At 39.8% G+C, this 24,738-nt stretch overlaps 1 protein-coding gene across 2 annotated transcripts in view; it reads left to right on the forward strand.

Annotated features, from left to right (window-relative positions):
* Positions 1-8,108, forward strand: part of LOC122972422 (matrix metalloproteinase-16-like) — an 86,044-nt gene extending 77,936 nt beyond the window's left edge. For both annotated transcript variants that reach the window (XM_044339519.1, XM_044339520.1), the window contains one exon: positions 4,518-8,108. In XM_044339519.1, the coding sequence (XP_044195454.1) occupies positions 4,518-4,852 (335 nt within the window). In that variant the 3' untranslated portion in view covers positions 4,853-8,108. The remainder of the gene's footprint in view (positions 1-4,517) is intronic.
* Positions 8,109-24,738: the final 16,630 nt, after the last annotated feature.

The following is a 24,738-nucleotide window of genomic DNA, read 5'->3' on the forward strand; positions in this document are numbered from 1 at the left end:
AAAGGACAAGACCACCGCTGGGTGCTCATTCCGGTTTAAGCCAGTCGGCCTTCGCCAAGGGTGGGGAGGCGGGATTTATCTCGTTCAAAGAGCTCAGCCATTGGCCTGTCAGATAGCGTGAAGAGGAGAAAACCTTTCCCAATTGGATGTATGATGCCAGGTGGGCTTGGCAGCACCCAAGTTGGAAAAAGCAGGCCAGGTGGTGTTGAACGCTCAGGCCATCTGTGCTGAGGATCGGCTGCCAGATCCGTAGCCGGGCGTTTTTGCCGGTGAGGCCAGGTGGAGCGGGCATCAATCGGACCATGAAGGGTGGATTGATATCCAAGGGATGATGGGTGCTCATATGCATCACATGTATTTCCGCTACTTTGTGTGTCAGTCTGCATTTATTTGGCGGGCTTGCTGTTTGCAGAGACAGTGTGTCAAGTGGCACGCTCATAACATTGACCCAGATAACCAGGCGTAATTGAGTTTGCTGCTGCTGTCAATAGTGTGTGTGAAGCAGCACGTTTCAGAGTAGGGGCCCCAGGGTGATGTCTATAGGCCCTGAACAATGGAGCAAGTGGAGCAAATGCATCCTATTATTCATTTAGGGGGAGCAAAGTTATGGCTTTGCTACCCCACTTTTTGTCTTTTTAAAAATAATCTTATCATCATACAGTCCCCACAATCAGGCGATTACATTTAAGCAGCCTATATCTATGATTATTTTACTATTTTCAGCAACTGACAAAAACAAGTAATAAAAAAATCACACAGTTTCAGACCACCCTTTGAGTCAGTTCAGTCAAACCCCTCACTGATTGTTTGCCACAGCATGCTTTGGCTGTCAATCACAGTCTGTCAATCCACACAGAACTCTGACTGTTTACAACGGTGAGAAACCTGCCACTTAGCTTAACTGCGATCATTGATATAAAATAGAACATAGGAAAAGACACGCTAGCGCATGTTGAATGAACCTGCTCGGCCCACTGACTCCAGATAAACTTTAAATTAGGGGGAAATTGGGATTGTACTGTCTCCAAAATGCTGAATCGATTTGTGAGTAAACATTGCCTAACTTTAACATTCCACCCACCTAACATTAGCTTGCTTGCTGTTTATTTTTCCCTGACACTTTCTTGCAATTCCCAATAATAAGTTTTCAGGCTAGTATGCACCATTCTCCCTTACTGGAGCAAGAGACTGAAAATAGTGCCTCCTTTTCAGTTCATTCAATCGAGAATCAGATTTGAATTGAGAATCAATTCTGAGTTGAATCAGCACCCAAGTATCGTGATAGTATCAAATTGGGAGATAAGCATATTGTCCCAGGCCTACAAAATAAACACTGTCATCTGTCACAACCTTTATTTTTCATCTTTTTGTTCCATCTCGGTATAAAATTTAAATCCCTATGGACACTTTTGTCTGTTAAGTCATGATTTTTTTCACTTAAGCACACAACACTCTGGTGCACGCATAAACTGTGTACGCCGCACCACGCACGTTCTCCAGTCTTTGCCACCTTTGTCTCAAAAAAATGCAGGGAAAACCCTGTTTGTTCTTAATGCATTCTTGGTTTTCATAGCACCCTCAATTTAACTAATCTAGACTAGTGCAGGTGGCTGTTCTTGACTTAATCCAAGAGATTAGGTGATATAGAAATACAGGAAATTTGTTTTAAATTATGACCACCAGACCCCCCCCCCCCCACCAATTATGTATCTTTCCAAGTTTGCTCCCCCATTTTAAAACATAACCTGGCGCCCATAGTGATGTAGACCTGGCTCTAACCCACAACAGCTCAGCCTGTCTCACCTCTCATCCCCCCCATCTCCCCTTTCTCTCTCCATATTAATATTCACATTTGTCACAGTGCTGAATGTTTGTGTTCTATCTGTTGCTTCATCTGGATCTTTCTGTTTTTCACATCATTTGTTTTAAATGTAGGAGAAAATTGCGGCAGAAGCTGCTGCCAGGTTGGAAAGAAAAAAGTCCAAAGAGTGGTTATATTTCTTCAGCTAATCACAATACTCAGCTGAGCTCAAAATAAGAGTAGCTTGGTTGCCTAAACAGTAACATGCTGCTCGGACTGGTCAGGTTGTGAGGACCAACGCTGCGCCTCCTCATGGAGCAAAGAACTTGTTTAACTCTGTTTACAGTTTGTGTCTCATAAGCTTTATTCATACTTAATTATTCATTTTTATTTGTTTCTCCAAATAACTCAAGGTTAAAGGAGTAATTAATCATTTTGAGAAATACACTTATTCACTCTCAACATCAATACCACTCTCATGTCGATGTTGAATATGGAGCTAGAGCCAAGAGGCAGTTAGCTTAGCTTAGCATAAAGACTGGAAGCAGGGAGAAACAACTAGCCTGACTCACCTCTAACTTGCAAATAAACATGTTTTGTCACATTTATTTAATCTGTACAAAAAATAGAAATGTAAAAACAACATTTTGTGGTTTTAGAGAGAGTTACATACTGTTATGATGACAAGACTGGGAGGTCACTGGTCTTGTTTACCAAAAAATAGTTACAACATATGACTTCCTTCCAAACGATAAAACATCAGAGATACAATGTGCCATGCTAGCTGTTTCCCCCTTCCTCCTATTTGGATGCCAAGGTAATTATTTGGCTACGCTAATCACCCTTTGTGTCTTACAGAAACGAGATTGGTATCGATCTTCTCATGTAACTCTCAGCGAGACGGCCAATAAGTGTAATTCCCAAAATGTCGAACTACTTCTTAAAGGATTTCTCTGATTTTTCTACTGCTCCACTAAATTAGTTGTCATGATGTTGGTTGTACAGGCACGCAGCCCAAAAACCTCATCATAAACACAGAAAATAACAAATTATTACACAGATAGAAATTTTAATGGGGTTTGCTTCTATCAGATGACCTCTGAGTTTGCTAAACACAAAGCACTTGCTGTAGTTTTTTACAGACATGGAAAACCTACAGTATATTGGATATAAATTACAGATTGAATTTGAAGTTAATTAGAGTTACTTCTTATGAACACTCAATTAATCTCTGTAAATTGGGCCAGTGAGGAAGAGGAGAGCCTGAGACATCAGCCAGGATCATGTTTACATGGCATATATTTTTCCAGAAAACATTTCAGGGACAGTAACTTGCAGGAGGCAGCAAAGTTTAGTTTCACTCCAAATATACACAACAGTTTCACAACCAGATATAGTGGAACAGTGGTCATCTCAGCACTTTTTACACCATTTTTCAAACTTTTCAACAATTATTCGTCTTCCAAATGTTTGCTGAAATGGGTGTGTATGTGCTGAATTGATAAACAGAAAGAAAAGAAACATTTACTTTGTGTCTTTGCTTCTCTCACCGTTTTCATTGCTCTCTTCACAATCAAACACAGAAGGACAAATGTCCCCATGTGAAATATACCTCACTTTTCCTCTTGGGGAGGGAATCAAAAATGAACACTGACTCACTGTGTAAGTAGACGAATTAATTTGTGTGACACCAGGACCGTTGCCCACATGTTCTCGTAAAAAAAACTGACACACTTGTGATTTGAAAAGCACCACAGCGGCTTGTTTCTCGATTATATTTGTTGTGCTGTTGTGTGATATTAGCTGTGGGGTTTGGCTCCTGGTTGGGTGTGTTGTGTCTTTTATGACCAGATATAATTAGTCTTCAGGGACAGTCAGAGACATCTCAGCTGAACAATAGAGCTGCAACTGAAACAATGGCAGAGCCCCAGAGACTATTTCTGAAATTGTTTCAATATTTGAACTATTTGAGGCGCACTTGTTTTACCATACTGGCAGGTTGATTTCAGTTCAATCGGTATTATTTTTCCTCATGATAGGCGAGGCAGCTGTCTCAAGGCAAAGTTTGTTCAGTATTTTAATTAGACAGAAAATACTCTGCCTGAATTGAAAGTGAGCTGAACTCAGCCCTGCTTGGCAGACATGTTAACAACCTCAAACACAGACACGCTGCTTGCCAAATAAAGTCAATCAAGTGATTTTTGGTGTGTTTTGAGGTGTTCATCAGATACTATTGGATTGTATTTTGGACAGTTTGGACACACCATGCATGAAAAAGAAACCTGCATAAAAAGGAGCAAATTAGCTGAAAATGGATCTAGTGCTAAGATATTTATATATTTAGCCCATCAGACACTTGGTGAACTTGTGACCTTTACATCACTTGGAGTAAAGTGTCATCATTTTCTTCAGTTTATGTTAAAGAGGGATTTTAGAGAAAGTGACAGCTTTCTTTGAACTGATTGTATTTACTACTTTTTCTTTTCATTTTAAGGTTAACTAACACCCTGTGAAAATCTTTTTTCTGCTCAATTCCCATGATTTAAATTCTCACCCAGTGATGTGCAAGTGTACTCCAGGGTGTGGTCAGTACACTGTGACATCACCGCTGAGTGTGGTAACAGGGGCAACAGAGCCAGACAGGGCTGTTGTTCAGTTACTCTTTAAAAAAAACTACAGATCACAATGAACTCACAGGTTTGTTTCCCTACCTCAGGTTTCACCTACTTCTACAAGGGGAAGGAGTACTGGAAGTTCAACAACCAGTTCCTCCGCGTGGAGCCGGGCTACCCGCGGTCCATCCTCAAGGACTTCATGGGCTGCGACCTGAAGCCCATGGACCCTGCCCGCCCGCCGACCGACGACGGCAACACGGACGTGGTGATCGAGCTGGACAACGAGGCAAACACGGTGAAGGCCATCGCCATTGTCATCCCCTGTGTGCTCGCGCTGTGCCTGCTGGTGCTGGTCTACACCGTGGTGCAGTTCAAGAGGAAGGGTACGCCGCGCCACATACTGTACTGCAAACGCTCCATGCAGGAATGGGTCTGAAACATGGGAGAGAGGGTGTGGCGATGGGTGGGAGAAGAGACTGGTGAAAACAGGATGACAGCCCCCACTTTCAGGGAGGAGAGAGTGATGCAGTGGACATCTTTAGTAAAAACACACAGCCACGCCTCCTCCTTTTGGGCAGTCTGATGTTCGTTCAGACCCGCAGAAACAGCCAGACAGTCCGTCGGCAGACCCTCATACACAAGGCACGACTCTGGGACTTCAAGTTGACTCTGCTAACTCCCAGCCTTTTTCACTAACAGGGGGGAGCAGAGGGACAGTTTGTGGGGGGATCTTTGCCTAAAATGACCTTCAGTCCCAGTCAAAAAAAAAAATCAGGAGGGTCGGCATCTCTTTGTATCTCAGAAACTTTACTTCCTCTCCTCTTCCTCTGTCTGTCTTTGCCCGACTGCTCTTAATCAGGGGGAGGACTCACTTTCAGGGGGACACGCACTCTTCACACAGGGCACTGCATTGTCATCTGTCATATCAGGTGTTGATACAACAACAATTTTATATTTTCTGATCTCGGTGCCCCCACCCCCCCCCTCTCGCTTCACATTGCGCTCAAAAGAAAAACCGTCTCAGATAAACACAAGTTAATCACATTAACAATCTTCTCTCCCTTTTCTGTGTTCTTTTTTTTTTCTTTTTCTTTCATTTTTTAATTTAAGGTCCTCACAGTTCCCTTTAACACGCTCCTGAGGAAGAGACCAAACTAAACCAAATAAAATCAATTTCTCTCCAAAGAGGATCGCTTTTTTTTTTCTTTTTCTTGTAGCTTTTATTTTCTCATTTTGTCTTCAGTTCATCTTTTCTTCCCTTCTCTGGATCCTTGCAGCGATTAAGAGTCGGGGAGCTCTGACTGTTGTGGCAGTCTGTTTGAGACACAGGGGCCAAATTATTCTGCAATATTTTAACTCGCCTTAATTATAGATCATACTACTTGTGCTTGGTTTTGCTGTACTTGGTGTTGTTTTTTTTTAATATTATTTGTATACCGCTTTTGTTTGTTTGTAAAAGATGCTCATTGAAAGCTTATTGTGATTGGTATTTCTGGATTTTATTACATTACCCAGAATTCTCAGCACTGGCTTGCTGAGCTATTCTTGGACAGAATAAACAGTAGGGTCAGCCTGTATTGAGAGTAATGTATTGTACGTTGGAAGGTTATGGAGTAAAGCCACTATTTTTGTGTTAAGATATTTGTTACTGTCTAACTTACTTTTATCATTTCCCTACGACAGAAATCAGGCTAATTAAGAGCTTGAGAGTCTTATTATTGGATTGTAATTTTTTTGGCCCATATTCCCCTTAAAGGTCACATATTATACTTCTTTTCAACAAGTTAACATAGGTCTCTGACGTCCCCCAAAACATGGCTTTTGTGCTGAAAACACCACTGAGATTACGCATTCTAGCATCCCTCTATACCCCTCTGTTTCAGTCCTGTTCTCCATGGGCTGTTTCTGTGTCTGTAGCTTTAAATGCAAATGAGCTGCTGCTCCCCACGCCCAACTCCGGAACTGGCTGTGACTTTCCAGCTGTGACACAATGCAAGATTATATGACCGCAACTGGAGAGACCGGGGACTGTTAACAGTATTCATATACATACTGGAACTGCAACGGAGGTGCAGTAGCGCCACTAATACTAGTATTATAGTAACGCTAAGTGTATCCGTGGACCAGAATGGTCGTCTTAGCCTCAGTTTGACTTTACACACACTGCCGAGTGGGCCACTACAGCTTCATGGTCTGAGCAAGTTAGCTGCTAGGTGCTAATAAAGGTTACACAACATTGCTGAGCAAAGGAATTCATGCAGTTTGACGATTTCTTTTTCACACGTGTATTGTTGTCTTCATGGCACGTCTATCATGTACATTTACATTAAACTACAGCAGCAACACACACAAACCAGCGAGGATCACGGTGCAGAAGGGGCTATTTAACAACAAAGCTAGCTGAGCTAGCACTGCAAGTTCCACAAAAAGCAACATGAAAAGATAGTTAACACCATCCAACCTACTACTGTTGTCATTTAGTTGGCTTCAAATGAGGATTAATGTTCACAGTTTTTCTTAACCGTCCCTCAGTATCACAACATTAGTCCAACATCGCTAACCATATTAGCTGCGCAACATGATAACACCAAGTTCAACAGACTAACCTGTTAAATAAACAGTAAAACAATATAAAACATGGCAAACCAAGTTTGAGGTCAGGTCGCAAACAGACAGTATCAATCCATTGCAAACACATACAACAGTTTTCCAGTCTGTTGTGTTGGTTCCTACAACCAACCGACTGTCAGTCTGCTGGGGGGAGGTCAATGTTCAACAGATCCCTTTATGACGTCATAAAGGGAGCCAAATCTTAACGGTGTGTTTGCACACACATTTATTGAAAGATGGAGCAGGAGAAAAAGAGAGAGGATGGTCTTTTCTCATAGTCTTTCCCTTCATAGTTTGGGGGTCTGTAGACACACCAGGGACACATATTTACGTTGAAAAGACGTGAAAAAGTGCATTTAGCATAATATGTGACCTTTAAATTGAAGAAGAGTTAAAGTGTGCATCTGAAATGGTCACTGTATGGTATTTGTGAATGGACAGACCATTTAAAAAAAAAAAAAAAAAAAATCCTGTTGACTGCCTTGTTTGAGAGAGCTCACAGTTCCCAGAATGCTCTTGTCTCCTGACTGAGGACCCACAAAGTGAGACACCAAGTCAAGATCAGTGCCTGTGTCAACATGCATGCAAGCATTTACTGTACACCCAACTGGTTCTGCTCAACGTGGCTTTGGACCCCTCAACAGCTGAGGAGGAAGTTTTCTCTTGAAAATACTGTTTGCATTTATTTTTGTACATTTTCAGTGTACCCCAAGCCCCCTCCTCCCCCCTACCTCCAGGTACAATTAAATCTAAAAGAGAAATACCTTAAAAAGATTTAAATGGTACATTTGGGAAATTAGTGGGGAATCTTATGGGTGATTTGCGATTCCAATTGGCCTCAAATGCACCAACAAACCAACCGTTAGCGAACATTTAGTGTCCTCGCTGTTGTGGCGAGCAGTCTTCGAATGTGTGTCTGTTTTCATGATCACATACTGTTTTTTTTTTTTTTCTTTCTTTCCTGTTTTCTGGTCAAAACAAATTGGACATCTCACAATGACTTCTTTGTGTAAGACTTTGGGACAACAGAGGAACGTGTCCTGACCGAATGAATAAATTGATCAATATATGATTAAGAGCTGCCTTCTAACTCTCTGCTCATCTTTTGTACTGTATGTAAAGTGTGTATGTGCAACACAGATCCACGCTTTTTGTGTACGCGTTATGTGTTCCCCGTCTCTGATTTTGCGGAGTGTTTGATTGCAAGGTTGTTTGTTGTCTCTAACTTTTAGATGATGTGCACCCTGCAGCAGTGTGATACTCACTTTTGTTTGAACACATTCATGAAGATGAAGCTGCACTTTGAAATCGTGCACATCACTCACTAACATTTATTAATTTATCGCTAAACACTAAGTACAGCTGAGGCTGATGGGATTGACATCAGTTTTGCAGGTGTTAGAGTATAAACTAAAGTATTAAATTAAGATTTTGGCCTGAAGATGGCACTACATTTAAAGTTAAATGATCACCAAAATTATTACAAATCATTCTGAGGGAAACTGACAGGATGCTAGCATGGCTAAAAAATATATCTTACCTTGTGCAGCTTTAATTAAAGGTTAGATTTGTATTTAGAAACTTAAAACATGGCTGGAACCAGTGTGTCCTTCCACCTACAGTAGAAAAGAACTGTGCAGACAGAGGGCTGACATAAATGAAGATATTGGCTCAAACAGCAGTGAACTCTGTAACTCAGCCTGCAGCAGTAAAGGAAAATTTAAAAAGTTGCTTTTGATGCAGAGAAAACTGTACATGTGTTGATCTGGGACCAAGAGCCCTGCAGTCCACTGTTATTGTGTGCTGCCATATTTTTGGGTGGCACAATACAAAAATCAGGGCTTCAGATGTACGATCCCTGTGGTGCAGCGCTGGTATTTATTGCAGATTGAATGAGAAACTGGTGTTTATTCTGGCTTTGCTGGGACACATTCGACATACAGTTACTGACAACAAAGAGGGTGAGGGTGTGCCAGTTTACTGACTGTGGTCATTGTGTGTGTGTGTGTGTTTGTGTGTGTGATGAAATTACACTCTTAGGGATAACACTTCATTGGTTCTCATCACAGGACTGTTCAATGGTGAAATTGCCTCTCTGCTTTTAGACAAAGGCATTATATGCTCAGCTGTGTTTAGATTGGTGCTTTTTCTTGAGGCTCTTACTCATTGTCTGTTCTCTCTCCATCCCTGTAAGTACAGACTTTGAGTGCCTATTTGTGTTCTCCCTTATGTTTCCTACAGATGTACTGTATGTACCAGTCCTCTAGCAGTGACACAAGCAGTGCACTGAGTAGAGTGCAGTGTGGGTGTTAAAGAAGTTATAAGTCAGTCCACAAACCCCATGTTGCTTTGCCTGCCGGGTGTGTGTGTGTGTGTGTGTGTGTGTGTGTGTGTGTGTGTGTGTGTGTGTGTGTGTGTGTGTGTGTGTCTCAGTCTCTGTCTGGCTTATAATAAGTGAATCTCTTTCTGCATCTTGATCATGTGCATGCTTGGTAGAATGTGTGTGTGTGAGCATGTCAACCTCACAACTGGAGCCTGGACTAACCCTGTAGGCCCAGCAGCCTCAGAGACTGCCATGCTAAAACATTTGGTGCTAAACTGACCTACTCTGACCAGGGCTGTTATTCTACGGTGCTATTTTTGCCAGCCCTCCTCCTCCACCTCCTGCTGTCATTGGCTCAAAACTTGAGTGATTACAATGGGAGCCGATGTAATACATTTTCATTTAACCCGAGTCCTTACGGTGCACTGCTTATAATGGCCCCTCTTAGGTTACGGACCATTTATCCTGGTGATGGTTATTAGCGCAGCACAGTGATGCAGCTGAGAAGGGCTTGTTGAAGGTCAGCGGGGGTCAAGCTGTCGCCTTGGCCCAGATGAAAAAGGTGAAAACATATAGCTGAGACACACAGGAAGATTAATGGGTGTTTACTTGCACTGTCTCTTGCAGCTGGGAGGCCAGTGGATCATCCATATTCAGAGATAACATTGTAACATCGCTTGCGAACATCTTTTCTTGCCACTTTTATTTGCCATTTTGTATTTGTTGGATCATTTATATGTAGGTGTGATGACATTTAATGTGTGTACTGTATGTGTGTGACATCTCAGCACCCCCTTTTCAGCTCACTCATTGTCAAAATTGACTGTCTGCTAAAACCTGCACCCCGATCTGCAATTGTCCAATCATAGCTTAGCAACCATAACTAGCTGTCAAGTTTCAGGCGGTATGAAGGGTGGTTTCTTTTATTTTGGCCTTTCCAAACCACAAGAACAAAAGTGTAAGGAACGAATTAAAGTGTGTTCTCATGTGAGCCGCAATTATTAGCATGTCCGGCTAACTAGCTTACTACCTACATTAGTAAATGAGCTTTACTTCAAAGGCCAAGCAGCATATCATTAACTAGGTTACGTTAGTTTTTGTGGTTACAGGATACATTTTTTTAAAAGACCCATGTGTGACTAGTAGTTCCACTGTGTAGTGTTTCCCTACTGTGAGGCAGCCAATCCTTTACGCTATCAGAATTTAAGCTAACGTTAGCAGCTCTGTCTGGTTCTTTCTTGGATTTGGGGAAATTTACAGTCCAGAAACCCCAACCAAACTTATTGTCTGAGGTAGTGTTTGCCAAACACAATGGCTAGTTCTCAACCTAAAAACCTCCTGTAACGTTAAAAGTGAAACATATTGTTTGAACAGAGGGAAGTATTGTCTTTCCCGACTGTCTATAAGCTAAGCAGCCAGACAAGTTTGTGTTAGAATGAAATGAGTCTCATTTTACATTTTTCCTTGTCACACGTCAACTGGTGAGGAAGCTGACTTTTTGTCTAGGACATATTTATGCATATTTAAGACCCTTTTCACAGGATTCTTGTCTTAAAAAAAGTCAGCTGGAAACATTAAAAGTCAGGCGGAGACAACTTTTCCAACCAGCTCACGAAGCTAACGCTATAAAGAGCCTGATTGTGTCTACTTCTGTCTGAAATCATTGTTTCCAAAATAAATATAAGTTTTAAACAGTAAATCTGCCAGTTATCATTATAAACTGCATATATGCTGTGCAAGAACAGAAAGCTTGACAGTAACCAAGGAGGGCAGGGCTTAGCAAACTGTCAATTGACCTGTCTCACCATGTCATTATGTTTGGGGAGCCACTTTGATAAGACCCATTTAAAAAAAAAATGTCTATTCTTTTTTTTTTTTTTTTTTTTACCATTTTTCCACTGAATGTCTCTCAGCATCGTTCTTCTGTTGTAGTCTGTCGTTGGATCTGTTCTGTCGATCAATAAATACATTTAAAAAGATGTTCCCATGCGTCCTTGTCTTGTTCATGCCCATGTTCATGCATACACAGTCTTGACCCACTGCCACTTCCTGCAGAAATACAGCCAAGCTCAGACGCTTGTGACATGACAGGCTGAAAGGGAAAAAGATACAGATGATCAAGGAGGGCTGGGGATTTTTGATATACTTTTTTAAAACTTATCTCTACAGGTATTTGAATATGAAACAGCCATACCTGGGATCTAAAATGTTATTTTTGTTAACTTTTCTCCCCAGTATTTTATATTCACAGTTTGATCATCCTTAAGTTTCATGTCATTACTCCCACGCCCATTCAGAGATCCTCTATCACACCTTCAAAGAGATGAACAGGGCAGTGCCATGATTCTTTCTTTTTTCTGCTGAGAATAGAATAGTTACTGTCACTATTTGGAGTGTGACAGATGAAAGCCATCTTCCAATCTCCCTCGGGTCCATTCAGAGGCAGAGAGCCTTTCTCCTCATACCATAGAATAGACCATCTTCATATTTCTTCAGTCATAAACCACCTCTGTAAGGACAGGAGAATTCAGAAGGAGGATGAAACACTAAAGTTTCGAACATGGCACCATGTAGAATGATAGTGAATGAACAAATCAATGACGCCTCTCTGCTGCAATACACCAGACGCTACATCTACAAAGAAATACCCATTTCTGTGTCTGCTGGCTTTGAACGAGCTGCTCGGACCAGACTTGCTCATAATCTGTTTCCAATTTCTATCTTTTCCATCGCTGGTTCCAAATGGTTTTTCAGCAGCGGTGCACCTTCTCGCTGAAATCTGCTTAGAATAACACCTACATGCATATGAAAACATACCCAGGGCACATTGTACATTCCAGACACTCAAATGAGACACATAATGCTTTTGTTGAAAGTATTTCTGCACTGTTGTAACAGTATTAGATTTTTTTCTAATTGCTGACATTTTGTTTAGCCTTCCCACCATGTTTTGACTGAAAGCTTTCTAGTTTCTGATTCCCCAGCTGTCTCCGACAGTGCTGTTATGTGTGCTGTGTTCACATCATTAGCTTCAGTGGTGTGGGGCTGATGAAATGAGACAGGAAGGCCCAGAGGTTTAATACAGAACAGACCTTAATGAATTAAAGAATATAGTGGTATCCATGTGATATCCCTCCCAGGATTGATGGTATGGGGAACATAAGATGGTACAAGCAACAATCAGGCTGGTGAGAGTAGAGCTGCAGGCATTATCCTACTATGTAGATTTAGGTTATATAGACTTTGGGTTAGAAACATTAAGGCCATCTGCTCACCCTGATTTCACCTATAAATCTCCACTAGTTTGAGGACAATTACCCCAAACATTTTCAAGCTTATGCCTACTACAAACACTGCAAAATATGTGTCATGAAGACACATTTTGTGTCTCTGTTCCATACTTAATGATCTCCTCTAGACATGTTTCCAGACAAATAAAACTACTGTACTTCGATAATTTATGTGTGATACGGTTTTTCCACAAAAAAAAATCAATTACCTTGTTAGAAATTCTTAAAATGACATCTACTTCTTCTCCCTCATTAAAAATCCAGAATCTGTGAATATTCAAAGATTTTTTACTTCAAAACTATGTTTCTTAAAATTATGTCTGGAGGCTTCAAGTTTCCACATCACATTTGTGTAAGTTGCATACTGGACCGGTTGGCTCCAAACTAGTTGTGATGCACAAATCATGCTCATTGGTACACACCTTTAACTTAGATTTACAGTGAGCACAGAGAAAGTTTCCTTTCAGCAGATGAATGTGAAAAAAGCTTTGGAGTGTCAAACTCTGCACATATATCATTCTGTACAGTGAAGCTCAAACATCACAGTGATCTTTAAGCAAAGCATTTTTTTGAGTGAAACTGGGACTTTAAGCCTCTTCTTACTTCTGCATTTCCAGATCTGGCATTCACAACCTGATACTCCAGATGCTCTCAGACTTTTCCAGTCGATACACACTCCTCTTGATCCCAGACGAGTGTGTTTGGCAAGTGTTTTGTGTATAAAAGTCGTGTAATTCTTCAGCTCTAAATCTACTTTGTTAGAGACTTTAATCATCCAAATTACAAAAGGACATATTTTCTCATCTAATGGTATCTTGCCATGCAGACAGTTTTGGTTTATTTTGTCCAGGTTCTGAGATATCTTTGAAAAATGACATTTAAAAAAAATCTACATCTCTTTTCCCCCTGTCACACTGGATAATCAACACCACACACTGTTACCAGTTTTCATTGGGACTATTTCCTCACTGAAAATGACAGACTTTCCAATAAAAGCTGTTTGTAGCGAGTAACCGGGACATTGGGACTCATGCAAGAACAATTTTGTATTTTTATCCTAAACCTCTATCCCAAACTTTTCTACGAACTTTTCTATGAACTTTGCTTTACAGTGAGCACAGAGAAAGTTTCCTTTCAGCAGATGAATGTGAATTCAAGCAAAGTTTTCTATGAACTTTGCTTGAATGAAAGTTCCAGGTCAGATTAAATGAACTCTCTTAACTTGTAACTACAACATTGCGTGTTTTCAACTTGATAAATGCCACCTTTTCATGAGTAGGTCCGCATTTGTGAGGGGTGATCACTTGCATAATCAAATTGCTATATAAGGCCTCCTGGTCCGCTTCCGCAAGTTTCATTCACAAAAATGTTACCCAAGAGTAAAAAGAAAAACTTCCCAGGGCGGTCCAGCTGTCATAAATCAGCAGACAAAAACAGAACAAATTTAGCAATGTCAGTAGTCATATTAGGAGATCTGGAACAATCAGAGAGTATTAATGGTACAGCTGCCAACAATGTGCCATCAAAGCAGCTGTCAAAGTGCTTTAGCTTGGACTAAATTTACCTCCTCAAGTGTAAAAGAATCCATGCCAAACTATGCCAATAAAATCATAAAATTAAAAGAGAAGAAATGTCTAAGTCAATTCCCATGATGATGATGATAATAATATTGTGAAAAGAATATCAATTTTACAGTTTATTTTAGTAATTTATTTTTATTGGAATTTATTTTTGTAATGTATTTTGGTAATTTTTAAGCCAAACAAAGGTTTTTCACTTATATGGGCCAAAAAAAATCCATCTATATGAGCTATTTTTCATGAGGGCCGATATTTTTAAGAAACACACACTGCTGTTAAATTTAAAAATCTATTTTTTTAATACTGTGAGTACTTCAAACAAAATTCCTTTCACACCTATTGTATTGGTGTGGTGACTTAAATCTCACTGTTTTTTGTGAACAGACCCTTTAAATGGTGAGAATAGAGCTTGGCTGACTCATGTTGTCACCCTCGCACATTTATTGTACGAGCCCCTGTGGGCTTATTTTTTTCTCTTCTCCTGCATGGGTCACAAGTTCATATTTTGTAGGGGTCGTCCTGAGAAAACCACCCTCAGGAGGTTCCTTGTTTTCAGCTGTATTTCAAACTGCAGTCTCAGGTGGCCTCTGCAGCCATGCAACCTAAATTCACAGAGAAGGGCATCACACATATGACCATGTCTCACTCTGAAACTGAGCTCAAGGTTAAAGTCAACAAAAGATGGTTTACTTAGTGTTGCTGTTGTTTGAAAATCTACAAAATGGCAATTTTGCCAGGGCTCAGAAAAACAGCCTTGACCTTATGTTGACCTTATCTTAACCACAATGCATCTTGCGTTTTGAAAGGGCTTCACAAACCCAAAAGGTCTGAAAACTTTCCCTTACCCCCAGGGAAACGTGTAATAATTCAAGCAGGGTAAAGTTTTGGGGGTTTTTGGGGGGTTTTTTTCACATAAAACTGAGGTTTTATCACAACATTTCTGCTGTAAAAGTGTTGCAGACTCAGATATGTAACACTCTAGTTGACCATCAGCTAAACTTCTTGCCTGAACAGCCAGGTCAAGTCAATTTTATTTATATAGTTACAACTGAAGTTATCTCACTTTTCACATAGACCAGGTCTAGACCGTACTCTTTAATTTACAGACACCCAACATTCTCCCATGAGCAAGCACTTGGCAACAGCAGCAAGTAAAAACCCCCTTTTAATGGGAAAAACCTTGAGCAGAACCAGGCTCTAGGTGGGCGGCCATCTGCCTTGACCGGTTGGGTTGAGAGAGAAAGAGACATAGCAACAACAACAACAACAACAATGATAATAACAGAAATATGACTAACAATATAATGTTAGCAGTGGGCGTCAAGTTGGACCAAGGGGACAGCAGGTGATCCACAACTGAAAGTCTCCTGTGAGACGAGAAAGCACAGGGTGAGATTCCAAGTTAGTAACGTGCATTAATGGTACATGAGTGCCAAGAGATGGAGAGGAGGAGAAGGAGAGAGGAGCTTGGTGCATCATGGGAAGTCCTCCAGCAGTCTAGGCCTATAGCAGCATAACTAAGGGATGGTCCAACACAAGCCTGGGCCCGCCCTAACTATAAGCTTTATCAAAAAGAAAAGTAAATTATTTCCACTTTGTCTCTGAAAAATCACATTTTGTCTGTCATTTTGACATGATGGACAGCTCAAAATACAACAATACCCATGGGCCTCAGCCACCGTTGCTATGGAGAAGAGGCCCATTAGAGGCGTGAATCAGAGTGGTAGCAAATCCAAAATGCTTTGTCATTCCTGTTGAGCAACAAAAAACAGCGCCATAGTTGCTGAATTCAACCACAGATGACACAAAATTTAAAAGTGAATTGATTTATTGACTTTTCAGTTTTCTCAACATCGTAGTTATTTTGCTTCCGTACTCCTTTATGGAGCAGTCAGACCAAAACTCACTTCCCATTCATTTCTATGTGGAACAGGACGAGAAACATTCTCCTTCCAACCACCAATTGAGCTGGGTTGGTTTGAACTCTCATTCAGGAAATATTGATCGTTTATATTCTTGTTTTTACAACTGCAGCGGAGAAGAAGATGTGCTGCTTGGTTGTAAGGAGTTGCAGATGGTTAAAGAGGATAATGACAGTAAAATTTTTGTATGTCTTAATACATGTGTGTAGGGGATTTTTAAACTTTCCAAGTGCATCAACTAAGGGGGGCAGGGTAAATTCCTGTACTGAAATAAGTCTGGAGTTCAAAAAGAAACAAAAACAAAAGTTGCAGACAACCACCTCCACATTATTTAGGTCAATACGAATTAGTTTGGACTAAATCTGTTAATTACTTACATTTGATTTAGTGTTTCTCCCACAGTTTTAATCTCATCATGGTGGGAAAAGTCTGGGAAACAAAGTTGGCAGAGGCAAAAACTCCCCCTAGAAAGCCCGTCTAATGAAATATTGTTATGAGACAGGTATGTGGGATAACATTTCAAGTCAACACATTGTCAGTGGTGGACGCTGTAGAGAAGGTCAGGACTGTGTGAGCTGTGGCGGTGCTTTCAGCGGCTGCTACAGATAGCATCTCTGCTCGCCAGACTGCAGTCCCAGATGACTTGTCGTCCGTGGCTTTACCCTCCACTGTCCTCTGTCTCTCTGTGGGACTCTCATTAGTGAAGCAAACACATTACCCACGCCGACTTCCATATAGACAGAGGGAAGGAGGAGATGGAGAGCAGGAAGTAATGATCCGCAGTGTCCAGGCAAAATTAGCTCCATTAATCACACCATTGATTGGTGAGCTGCAGAATGCAATACCCCTTCCCCGTCTCTCTCACAAGAAGCACTTATGAACTCCTGGCGACTGGCGCAGATATGGTTAACCATAAATTATATGTTTTGATTGTGGAGGAATAGCCTTTGTTGAGGCGTCTTTGTTTATATGGAGGCTCTTTTCTCGCGCTGTTTGTGTTTTTCAGTTTTCGGTGGAAAAGTCGATACCTGTCTCCTTGTAAATTAAGAAGAATTGGGCTTGAAAACTTCCTCCATCTCGTGCTCATTCAAAGAAGTAAGGCTCAATAGCAATTTGCGTGAAGACTTTCAAATCTCACTCTCTGCATCACCACCTTTGTCTCGTGACAAAGGTGGCTCATGACAATTTTTTAGCAGACAGATTCCAGAGGGGGAGTGAGAGAGCTTTCTCTTTGATTGATATCCACCTTTCAGAAGATGTATGAGATTTCAAAATGGAGAGGCTAGAAAGTTCATTACTATGCATCAACCATTAGAGCCAAATACCTGCAAACGTAGGAGAAATACTGCTGCTGTGTTCTAAACCTATGAAAGGTTGAAGCTTTTTACTTCACAAATACAATGGCAGGAATTTATTTAATTCATTTGCCTTCATGTAACTTTTTCTCTCTCATGTTACACTGGAGATTTAAATAAATCTGCTTTGTGTTATTTTCACGTAGAAACCTGGATCGCTTTCCTTCAGTCACTCTGATGTTTTTCTTCCAACAGCTTATAAAAAAAGATTTGTGTTAGTCCAAAACCTGTTTGTTCCAACACCCTGGTCGTAAAACAAGCTGGAACAAAATACTGTCAGCGAGGAATCACTTGTTCTGAATAAGAATACCTTTATTCAGGTGTTTGGGAAGTACACTTAGACTTTAAATTCCTCTTAAGATACACATTTTACTTTCACACTGTGAAGTTTCTGTTTGGGTTTTTTTTGCCAGTTTTCATTGCTGATTCACAACAGACAGTCCAGCACCTGGAGGCAATGGTAGAAGAACTCGGATCTTTTACTTGAGAAAAGCTATGGATTGTTAATACTGATGCTACAATGTGTGAGTAGCATTTTCCAGTTGTAGCTGGTGAAGTTGGGTCTAGTTTATCTGCTTCAGACACAATTAGGTTTAGTCTAGTGGTTCCCAACCTATGGGTCAGGCCACCTCCAAAGTGTCTCAAGATAAATCTCGGGGGTCATAAGATGATTATTGCGATAGTAAAGAAAACAAAAAACTTCAACACAATTTTTTTAAAACTTCTCTCTAAAGTGATATATTGGATAGTTTAATCTCTTTGGGCCTCAAACAATTATTTAAATAAAGCCCCTCTGACATGTTTACAAGGAAATCTGTCTTTGGTGAAACTACTAACAACTCATAGACATGTGAAATGTGACATGGGGCCCCAAATGGAAACTGCTTTTGTTGAGGGGCCATGAGCCAAACAGGTTTCAGATAAAACTATAGTGGTCTAAGAAGTACATTTCCCTCAGAAATGTAGTGTAAAAGTATAAAGGAGCAAAAATGGAAATACTTAAGTAAGTAAGCAAAGTTGCACTGAAGAACAGTACTTGAGTAAATGTACTTACTTTACACCACTGCCTGGAGGCTTATTTTAAAGAGTTCTCTGTTCAAAGATTGTATGAGGTCGCAGTTATTAAATGTCCCATTACACGCCTCTGATATGGTGAAATAGTCATGAAAATATGAGTGCTGTTGCGTTTGTTTTTGGTTTATGTTCATGCGATTCATTACAGTGTAGCTTCTAGCTGTTGTTTCTAGATTATATGAACTAATAGCACAGTGGCTATGGCTGATATTCTGCATTTTGACCTTTGCAGAGGTGAGTGTGAGAACATCAGAAGAGCAAAAATATCTGTTTATTTTTTCCTGAACCGATATCACAGCTTCCTGTGACAGTGATAGAGTTTTGTCAGCAGGGGACATAGGATACAATCTCTTCATGTTCAACACTATACCATTTTTGAGGACCTCAGCAACAAATCTGCTAAATCAACACACCCCAGACATTCTCCCTTCTTTTTCTCTTTGGTGATTATTTTCAGTGAGTGGAAACCCAGGCTCAGGAAGTGTTGCGCATTTCAAACAGTCCAGAGAGGCTGTCTGAATGGCTACCCACTGGCGGCTCGGCTTATTTGCTTTCCCTTGCTTTGTCTCAAGCCTCGATGTGAATATAATATGAGAGGCCTGCCTGGACTTTATTTTGGTGCTACAGCCATGATGGACCCCTGTTTGTTTCCAGAGACAATTTTTTTTCCCTGTGCTCAGCAGATTTTGACTCAAATCTCAAGCAATTAGGATAAGATCTACAGTATGGAACTCTATTAGCATCAGTCAAACACATCTACATCTATAATATCAAACATAAACATGTTACTCACTTAAGTAGACTTTATTAAGTCTCTCAGGAATATGGGGAGGAAAGGAAGTGGGGTTAAAATAAGATGACAGCAGGCTGTTTGAGACAAATGACTGTGGGAACAACAGGGAGCTCCATGAAGCAGTCAACCTGATGTAAATGGCTTTTTACAGAGGAAATGTGGGCTGTGGCCTCGTAAAGCAAAGTGCATGTTATGTATGCTGTACTGTATGATCACAAAGGAACTGACTAAGGGCAATGAAGGGTATAGCCGCATGTTGTTCTACTTACATGATGTATGGTCAGTGGCCTGAATAGACTGCAATATGTCTCTGTGTGGTGATGGCGTGTGTGTGTGTCTAAGTATATCTGTGCATGTATGTGCTTTCACTATGACTCATGGGTGTCCTTATGTGTTTGTGAGCTTCCTTGTGTACTTGGGTTCTGCCTCACAAACCACAGCTTTCACTCGCTGGGCCACACAACTTATTCACGGCTTTTAGGCTGTATGTATGCATGGTGCTGTATATGGTCTAAATCAGGCAAACATCAGTATTATCAACAGTAATATGAACACATGCTTTGAAGGTTGCATGGTGTAGGCAGCAACACTGAGAAAAATACAGTGCAGGATTGGACCCTTAAGATATTATTTTCCAGTATTTAGAGCAGACAGGTGCAATATCCAATCCATGCAATACTTACAATATCAGTTAAAAGTTTGGAAGCACTTTCTCATTCTGGGAAGGGTGAGTCCAAACTTTTGACTGGTACTGTATATATGTGTGTGAGATCCACCACATTTTATACACAAAAGCAATTCAAAGTGTGTTTCATGATAATAAAATACTGTGGTATCCCTCAGAAAGAATACAATGAGACATTACCTGGCTTTGTTTAGTTGTTTTAGTTAATTTGACTTAGTTTTATTAGTGAACAGTACACAGGCTACTGGTGGCTGTAGCCAAAACAATCAAAATCTGTGCCGTCAGCTCCCCTCCCCAAACTAGCAGGAAGCGCAACCACATTCTGTATAACTCTCCGCCAATCACATGTTCTTTGTGTCACAAATATCACTGTCATAGGTAGCTGGGATGACAGGCTGCACAATACATGTTCACTGACACCCTGGATATATCAGTAACTTTAATTAAACAGTAATTTTGTCTCAACTGAACTAATAAATTAAATAGAAAATACAGCATGTAAGCAAGTATTTTTGTTTTTTTATTCTTTCGTGGATTGTTTTAATTATTCATAACTATTGAATACATTTTAAAAACATAAAAAGGCATATTAAAATGAACAGACGCAGAAACAGAGTTTAAAGGAGATAGAAAAACTTAGAACATTTTTTAAAGTTAAATAAATTCAGCAAAGCCTGCAACTAGTTCAGGCAAAGCTGTTGTAACACATGACATACTCTACATGCTGACAGTTATATCTAACATCCCCTTTGACATGGGGTGCTGTATTTAAACAGTCTTTAAACACTGTTGCACTCTTTCCTGAAAGCTGCAGTTAGTTAGTCACTGCTGCCACCATTGTCATAACGCATTTAATAAAAAAATAGCTAGCTAGCAGTCCGATAATGTCGGTTCCGGAAATTTTGTGAAGGACATACATGTTTCTTTACTCGTCTTGCTTCTGCTGATGTTCTGTTTATTATTCATAAATGCTACAAGCCACAAACACGGACTTCAAGGTGGACAAAGGAGTTTGCTTGGCTGTGCTGAGATGGCTGGACGACCCTGAAAGGAATAAATCTGAGCTGGGACACCAGGGAACACTCCTTCTCTTCAACAAGATTTTCAACCTTATCTCTAGCTATCTGAATCAGGGATATAGTGTGAAAATTGCCTGCAGTTGTCTCTGGGGTGCAGCTGCAAAATCTGTCATTCTTCCAGCACTAGTGCTGTCATTTGACGTGGACAGTGATGTAGTTGGGGGCAAAGAAGAAGGCTATTTCAGCTTTGATTTAGCCAGGGCAGGTGGTGTGCTCTAGATGCAGCGCAAAAACAAAATTTGTATTGCAAACTAGCTACGTTTCCAACAGTGAAAATGGCATCCCAAAATATGAACGCAGAGGATGTTATGGATGAAAACGTGGCAAAATTTCCCTTTAAGTATTTTCTATTTCTGCTAACATACGTGTCAGTTGTTGTTTGGTTGTGTTTGCTCAGAGGCTATAGAGTATGAGGCTGTGCTAGCTTCACTGTAGCTACTGTATGTGTGTAATATTTGCATTAGTATGAATTGTAAAAACTTGCTGCAGGGGCTTAACTCATGTTCTTTTGGTTGTTGTTTGACTTGTTTATTTGACGCTTTTATGATGATTTAGTAGTGAAATATGAATGATCATGTTTGAGAATTATCATCGTAATGGGCTAAATTTGTTTTGCTACATACAATATATTTCCTTTAGTTGGTGTTTTGGTTGTTCCAATTGCTTGGAGTCATTACTTTGCACCACAGAATTTTATTAAACTGCAACAATTATATGACCATTGAAGCTGCAACTGGCGATTATTTTTTAAATTGTTTTGTCTATAAAATGTCAGAAAATAGTGAACAATGCACATTATAATTTCTTAGAGCCCAAGGAGACATCTTCAAATGTCTTGTTTTGTCAAATCAAAAAGTCCAAAATCCAAAGATAATAAGTTTATTATTGTATATGATACACAGTATGTATTTACTTGTATAGGGATGTAAACATGTATATTGCACACACAGGCCATTTGTACAGCATAATTTTTTCCCTGTGGGCTTTATTAGGGAAGACAAAATGACTGTTGTCACATACAGGATAGATAGTCACAACCACATTTTGTATATTCAGCTAAACATTAGAAAATATTCTAATTCAGAGCTGTGTATGTATATGTCAGCTTGTTTTACATATTCATATTAATGAATCTAATCAGCTCCTGTTCTTTGGTTTATGCTGGTGCTACATTAATTGCCAGTTTTTTGTGCTTTATCTGCACATTATGCCACATAACATTTGATAAGGAGAGATTTTCTGTGCATGTTGAGAATTTGTGATTTTAATATATGTAAATGAGTTATTATGTTTCTCTTCATCCTGCAAACCTGTTAAACATTTTGTCAGAAAACAACCAGCTTGTTTTTTTGATTATAAACTGTGGTGATACTGGGACAGATCACTTCAGATGTGGATTCTGATGTAGTTTTTGAGGTATAGACAGAACCTGGTTTTATTGTCACGTCTTTTGCTTTGTACACCTGATTTGCAGGATGTGTAGGCTGGAGAATGCGCTGTTTAGAACGAACCACAAGCTGTCATTTTGTTTCGGATACAATACCATTCAGACCATGAGGGTAGTTAACGAGGAGCATGGCTCTGGTGGCTCTTAATTATGTTCGTTAAAGCTCGTTAATGACTCCTGTCAGAATGGACTCAACACTATCGATGGCATCATATGATTTTAAAAATTAAAAAAGTAAAATTTATTAAAATTACCTTCCTGCTTTATCAAATTTTCAACTTGTGCACCACTTGGCCCAACTTTGTGAATCAATTTAAGACTTCATAATGGAATTTTCATTATTTATGACACAGTGGCAGTCATGATAAAACTGTGGCAGCGCGCCACAGATGGCCCTTTGTAGGGGAAACATTAAAGTATCATAAAACAGTCATTCATTGAGCCTCCACTGTAACATGGCTGCAACTTTTGTCACCTGTATGGTGAGGACACATAAAAAACATCTAGTTACAATAAAGACCAGAGATGTGTAAGTGTGCTGCTCTGCAGACAGTGTGTATTTATAGGCAGCGGCTGTGTTAGTGGTGAGTAGCCATGGCTCTCTGACAGTGAGTTACTTAGCAAACCCCTGTGGGCTCAGACTATCTATCCCTTTTGCAGGGAAGTCATTATAGAAGTGGATTATACACGACAGCAGAATCTCATTTCCAAACCTCTCAGGAACGCAGGCTGAAACGTTTGGATTAAAATACTCGGGAAAGCTCATTCCAAATATGAAACATAAATTTGCACTCAATCTAAAATGCTCTGTACAGTTTAATTTTTCAACACAGAAACTTGTATTTATCAATAAATTAGATGTATTTCTCAGTGGACACACTCAACTATATGAATTCTCCCTGGACTGGACCTTACTACTTGTTTGATTCAACAACTGAAAGCATCTCCGATTCTGATCTGATTTAATCTTTCCTCTAATCCCACAGCACACAGACAATTTGACCTTCCTAATTGATGAGATGATCATCCATCCGTCTGATTTACCCATTTCTTGTGTGTTTGGGAATTAAGGCTTCAGTGATGTCAAGAAAGTGGATTACATAGTGTTTTCAAACACAATGATAAATGTGTTCAGATGATATTCATGTAAGTAAGTGTTAAAGATATTTGATTGTCACAGTATCAGGCTTGTTATATTAAATCAGATATCAGCAGGTTAAGTAAGGGTTGCCATATATACACTAATCACTCATGAAAAACTTTATGACCAAATCAGATGTCTTTAGCTTGACCACACTGTTGAGTAGATGAGTGAAAGGATTTTACAGGAAACAGTGTAAACATGAGAGGGAAGTTGAATGATCTTCTTTCACCTTAACAGTCCCCCTGCCGTGAGGAGTATATATGACTGCCTGGTTTCACCGGATGCTGCAGATGTCTCTTCACAAATGTGTCTTATCACAGTTTGTAGGTGACAGTAAGAAAAATATTAGGAGAAATAGTACATTTTTCCTCCTCTCCAGAATTGTGACATCATCAATTGTGACTGCCAAAACCAAAACATAACTGTGACCACGCCATTTTATCCTCGTCTTTCTCAATTGACAGCGATACAGTGATAAAGTTATACTAAGTTTCCATATTTACAGAAGTTGAAGCTGAGACCAGCTGAACAAAATCAGTGAATCAATATCACTGTATTTATTACACTATATGGCAAATATCATTACAGTTTAAATTCGCTTGGAATCATTACTTTGCACAATAGAATTTTATGAAACTGTATCAATATGACTATGAGGGCTGCAACTAAGTACTTGAGGCTCAAGGTGACATCTTCAAATGTCTTGTTTTGTCCAATAAAAAAGTCCAAAATCCAAAGATAATCAGTTTATTATCATGTGTGATACCCAAAAGCTCCAAATCCTAACATTTGAGAAGCTGCAACTTGCAAATGTTTTAGCTTTTAGAAAGTACATTTTCTGACTTTTGATTGTTAAACTTAATTACATGTTTAATAAAGGTTGATAGGGGAGAGCAGCTGAAAAAGAAAAAGAGGAAATTAAGTTGCATGAATAATAAACTTTTGGCAACTGGAGTAAAAAAACATTTCAAAGGAGTTAAATGTTAAATGTTAGATTAGCAACATTTAACATTCACTTTT

This window comes from Thunnus albacares, chromosome 21 (genome assembly GCF_914725855.1).
Source record: "Thunnus albacares chromosome 21, fThuAlb1.1, whole genome shotgun sequence".
Classification (NCBI taxonomy): Eukaryota; Metazoa; Chordata; class Actinopteri; order Scombriformes; family Scombridae; genus Thunnus; species Thunnus albacares.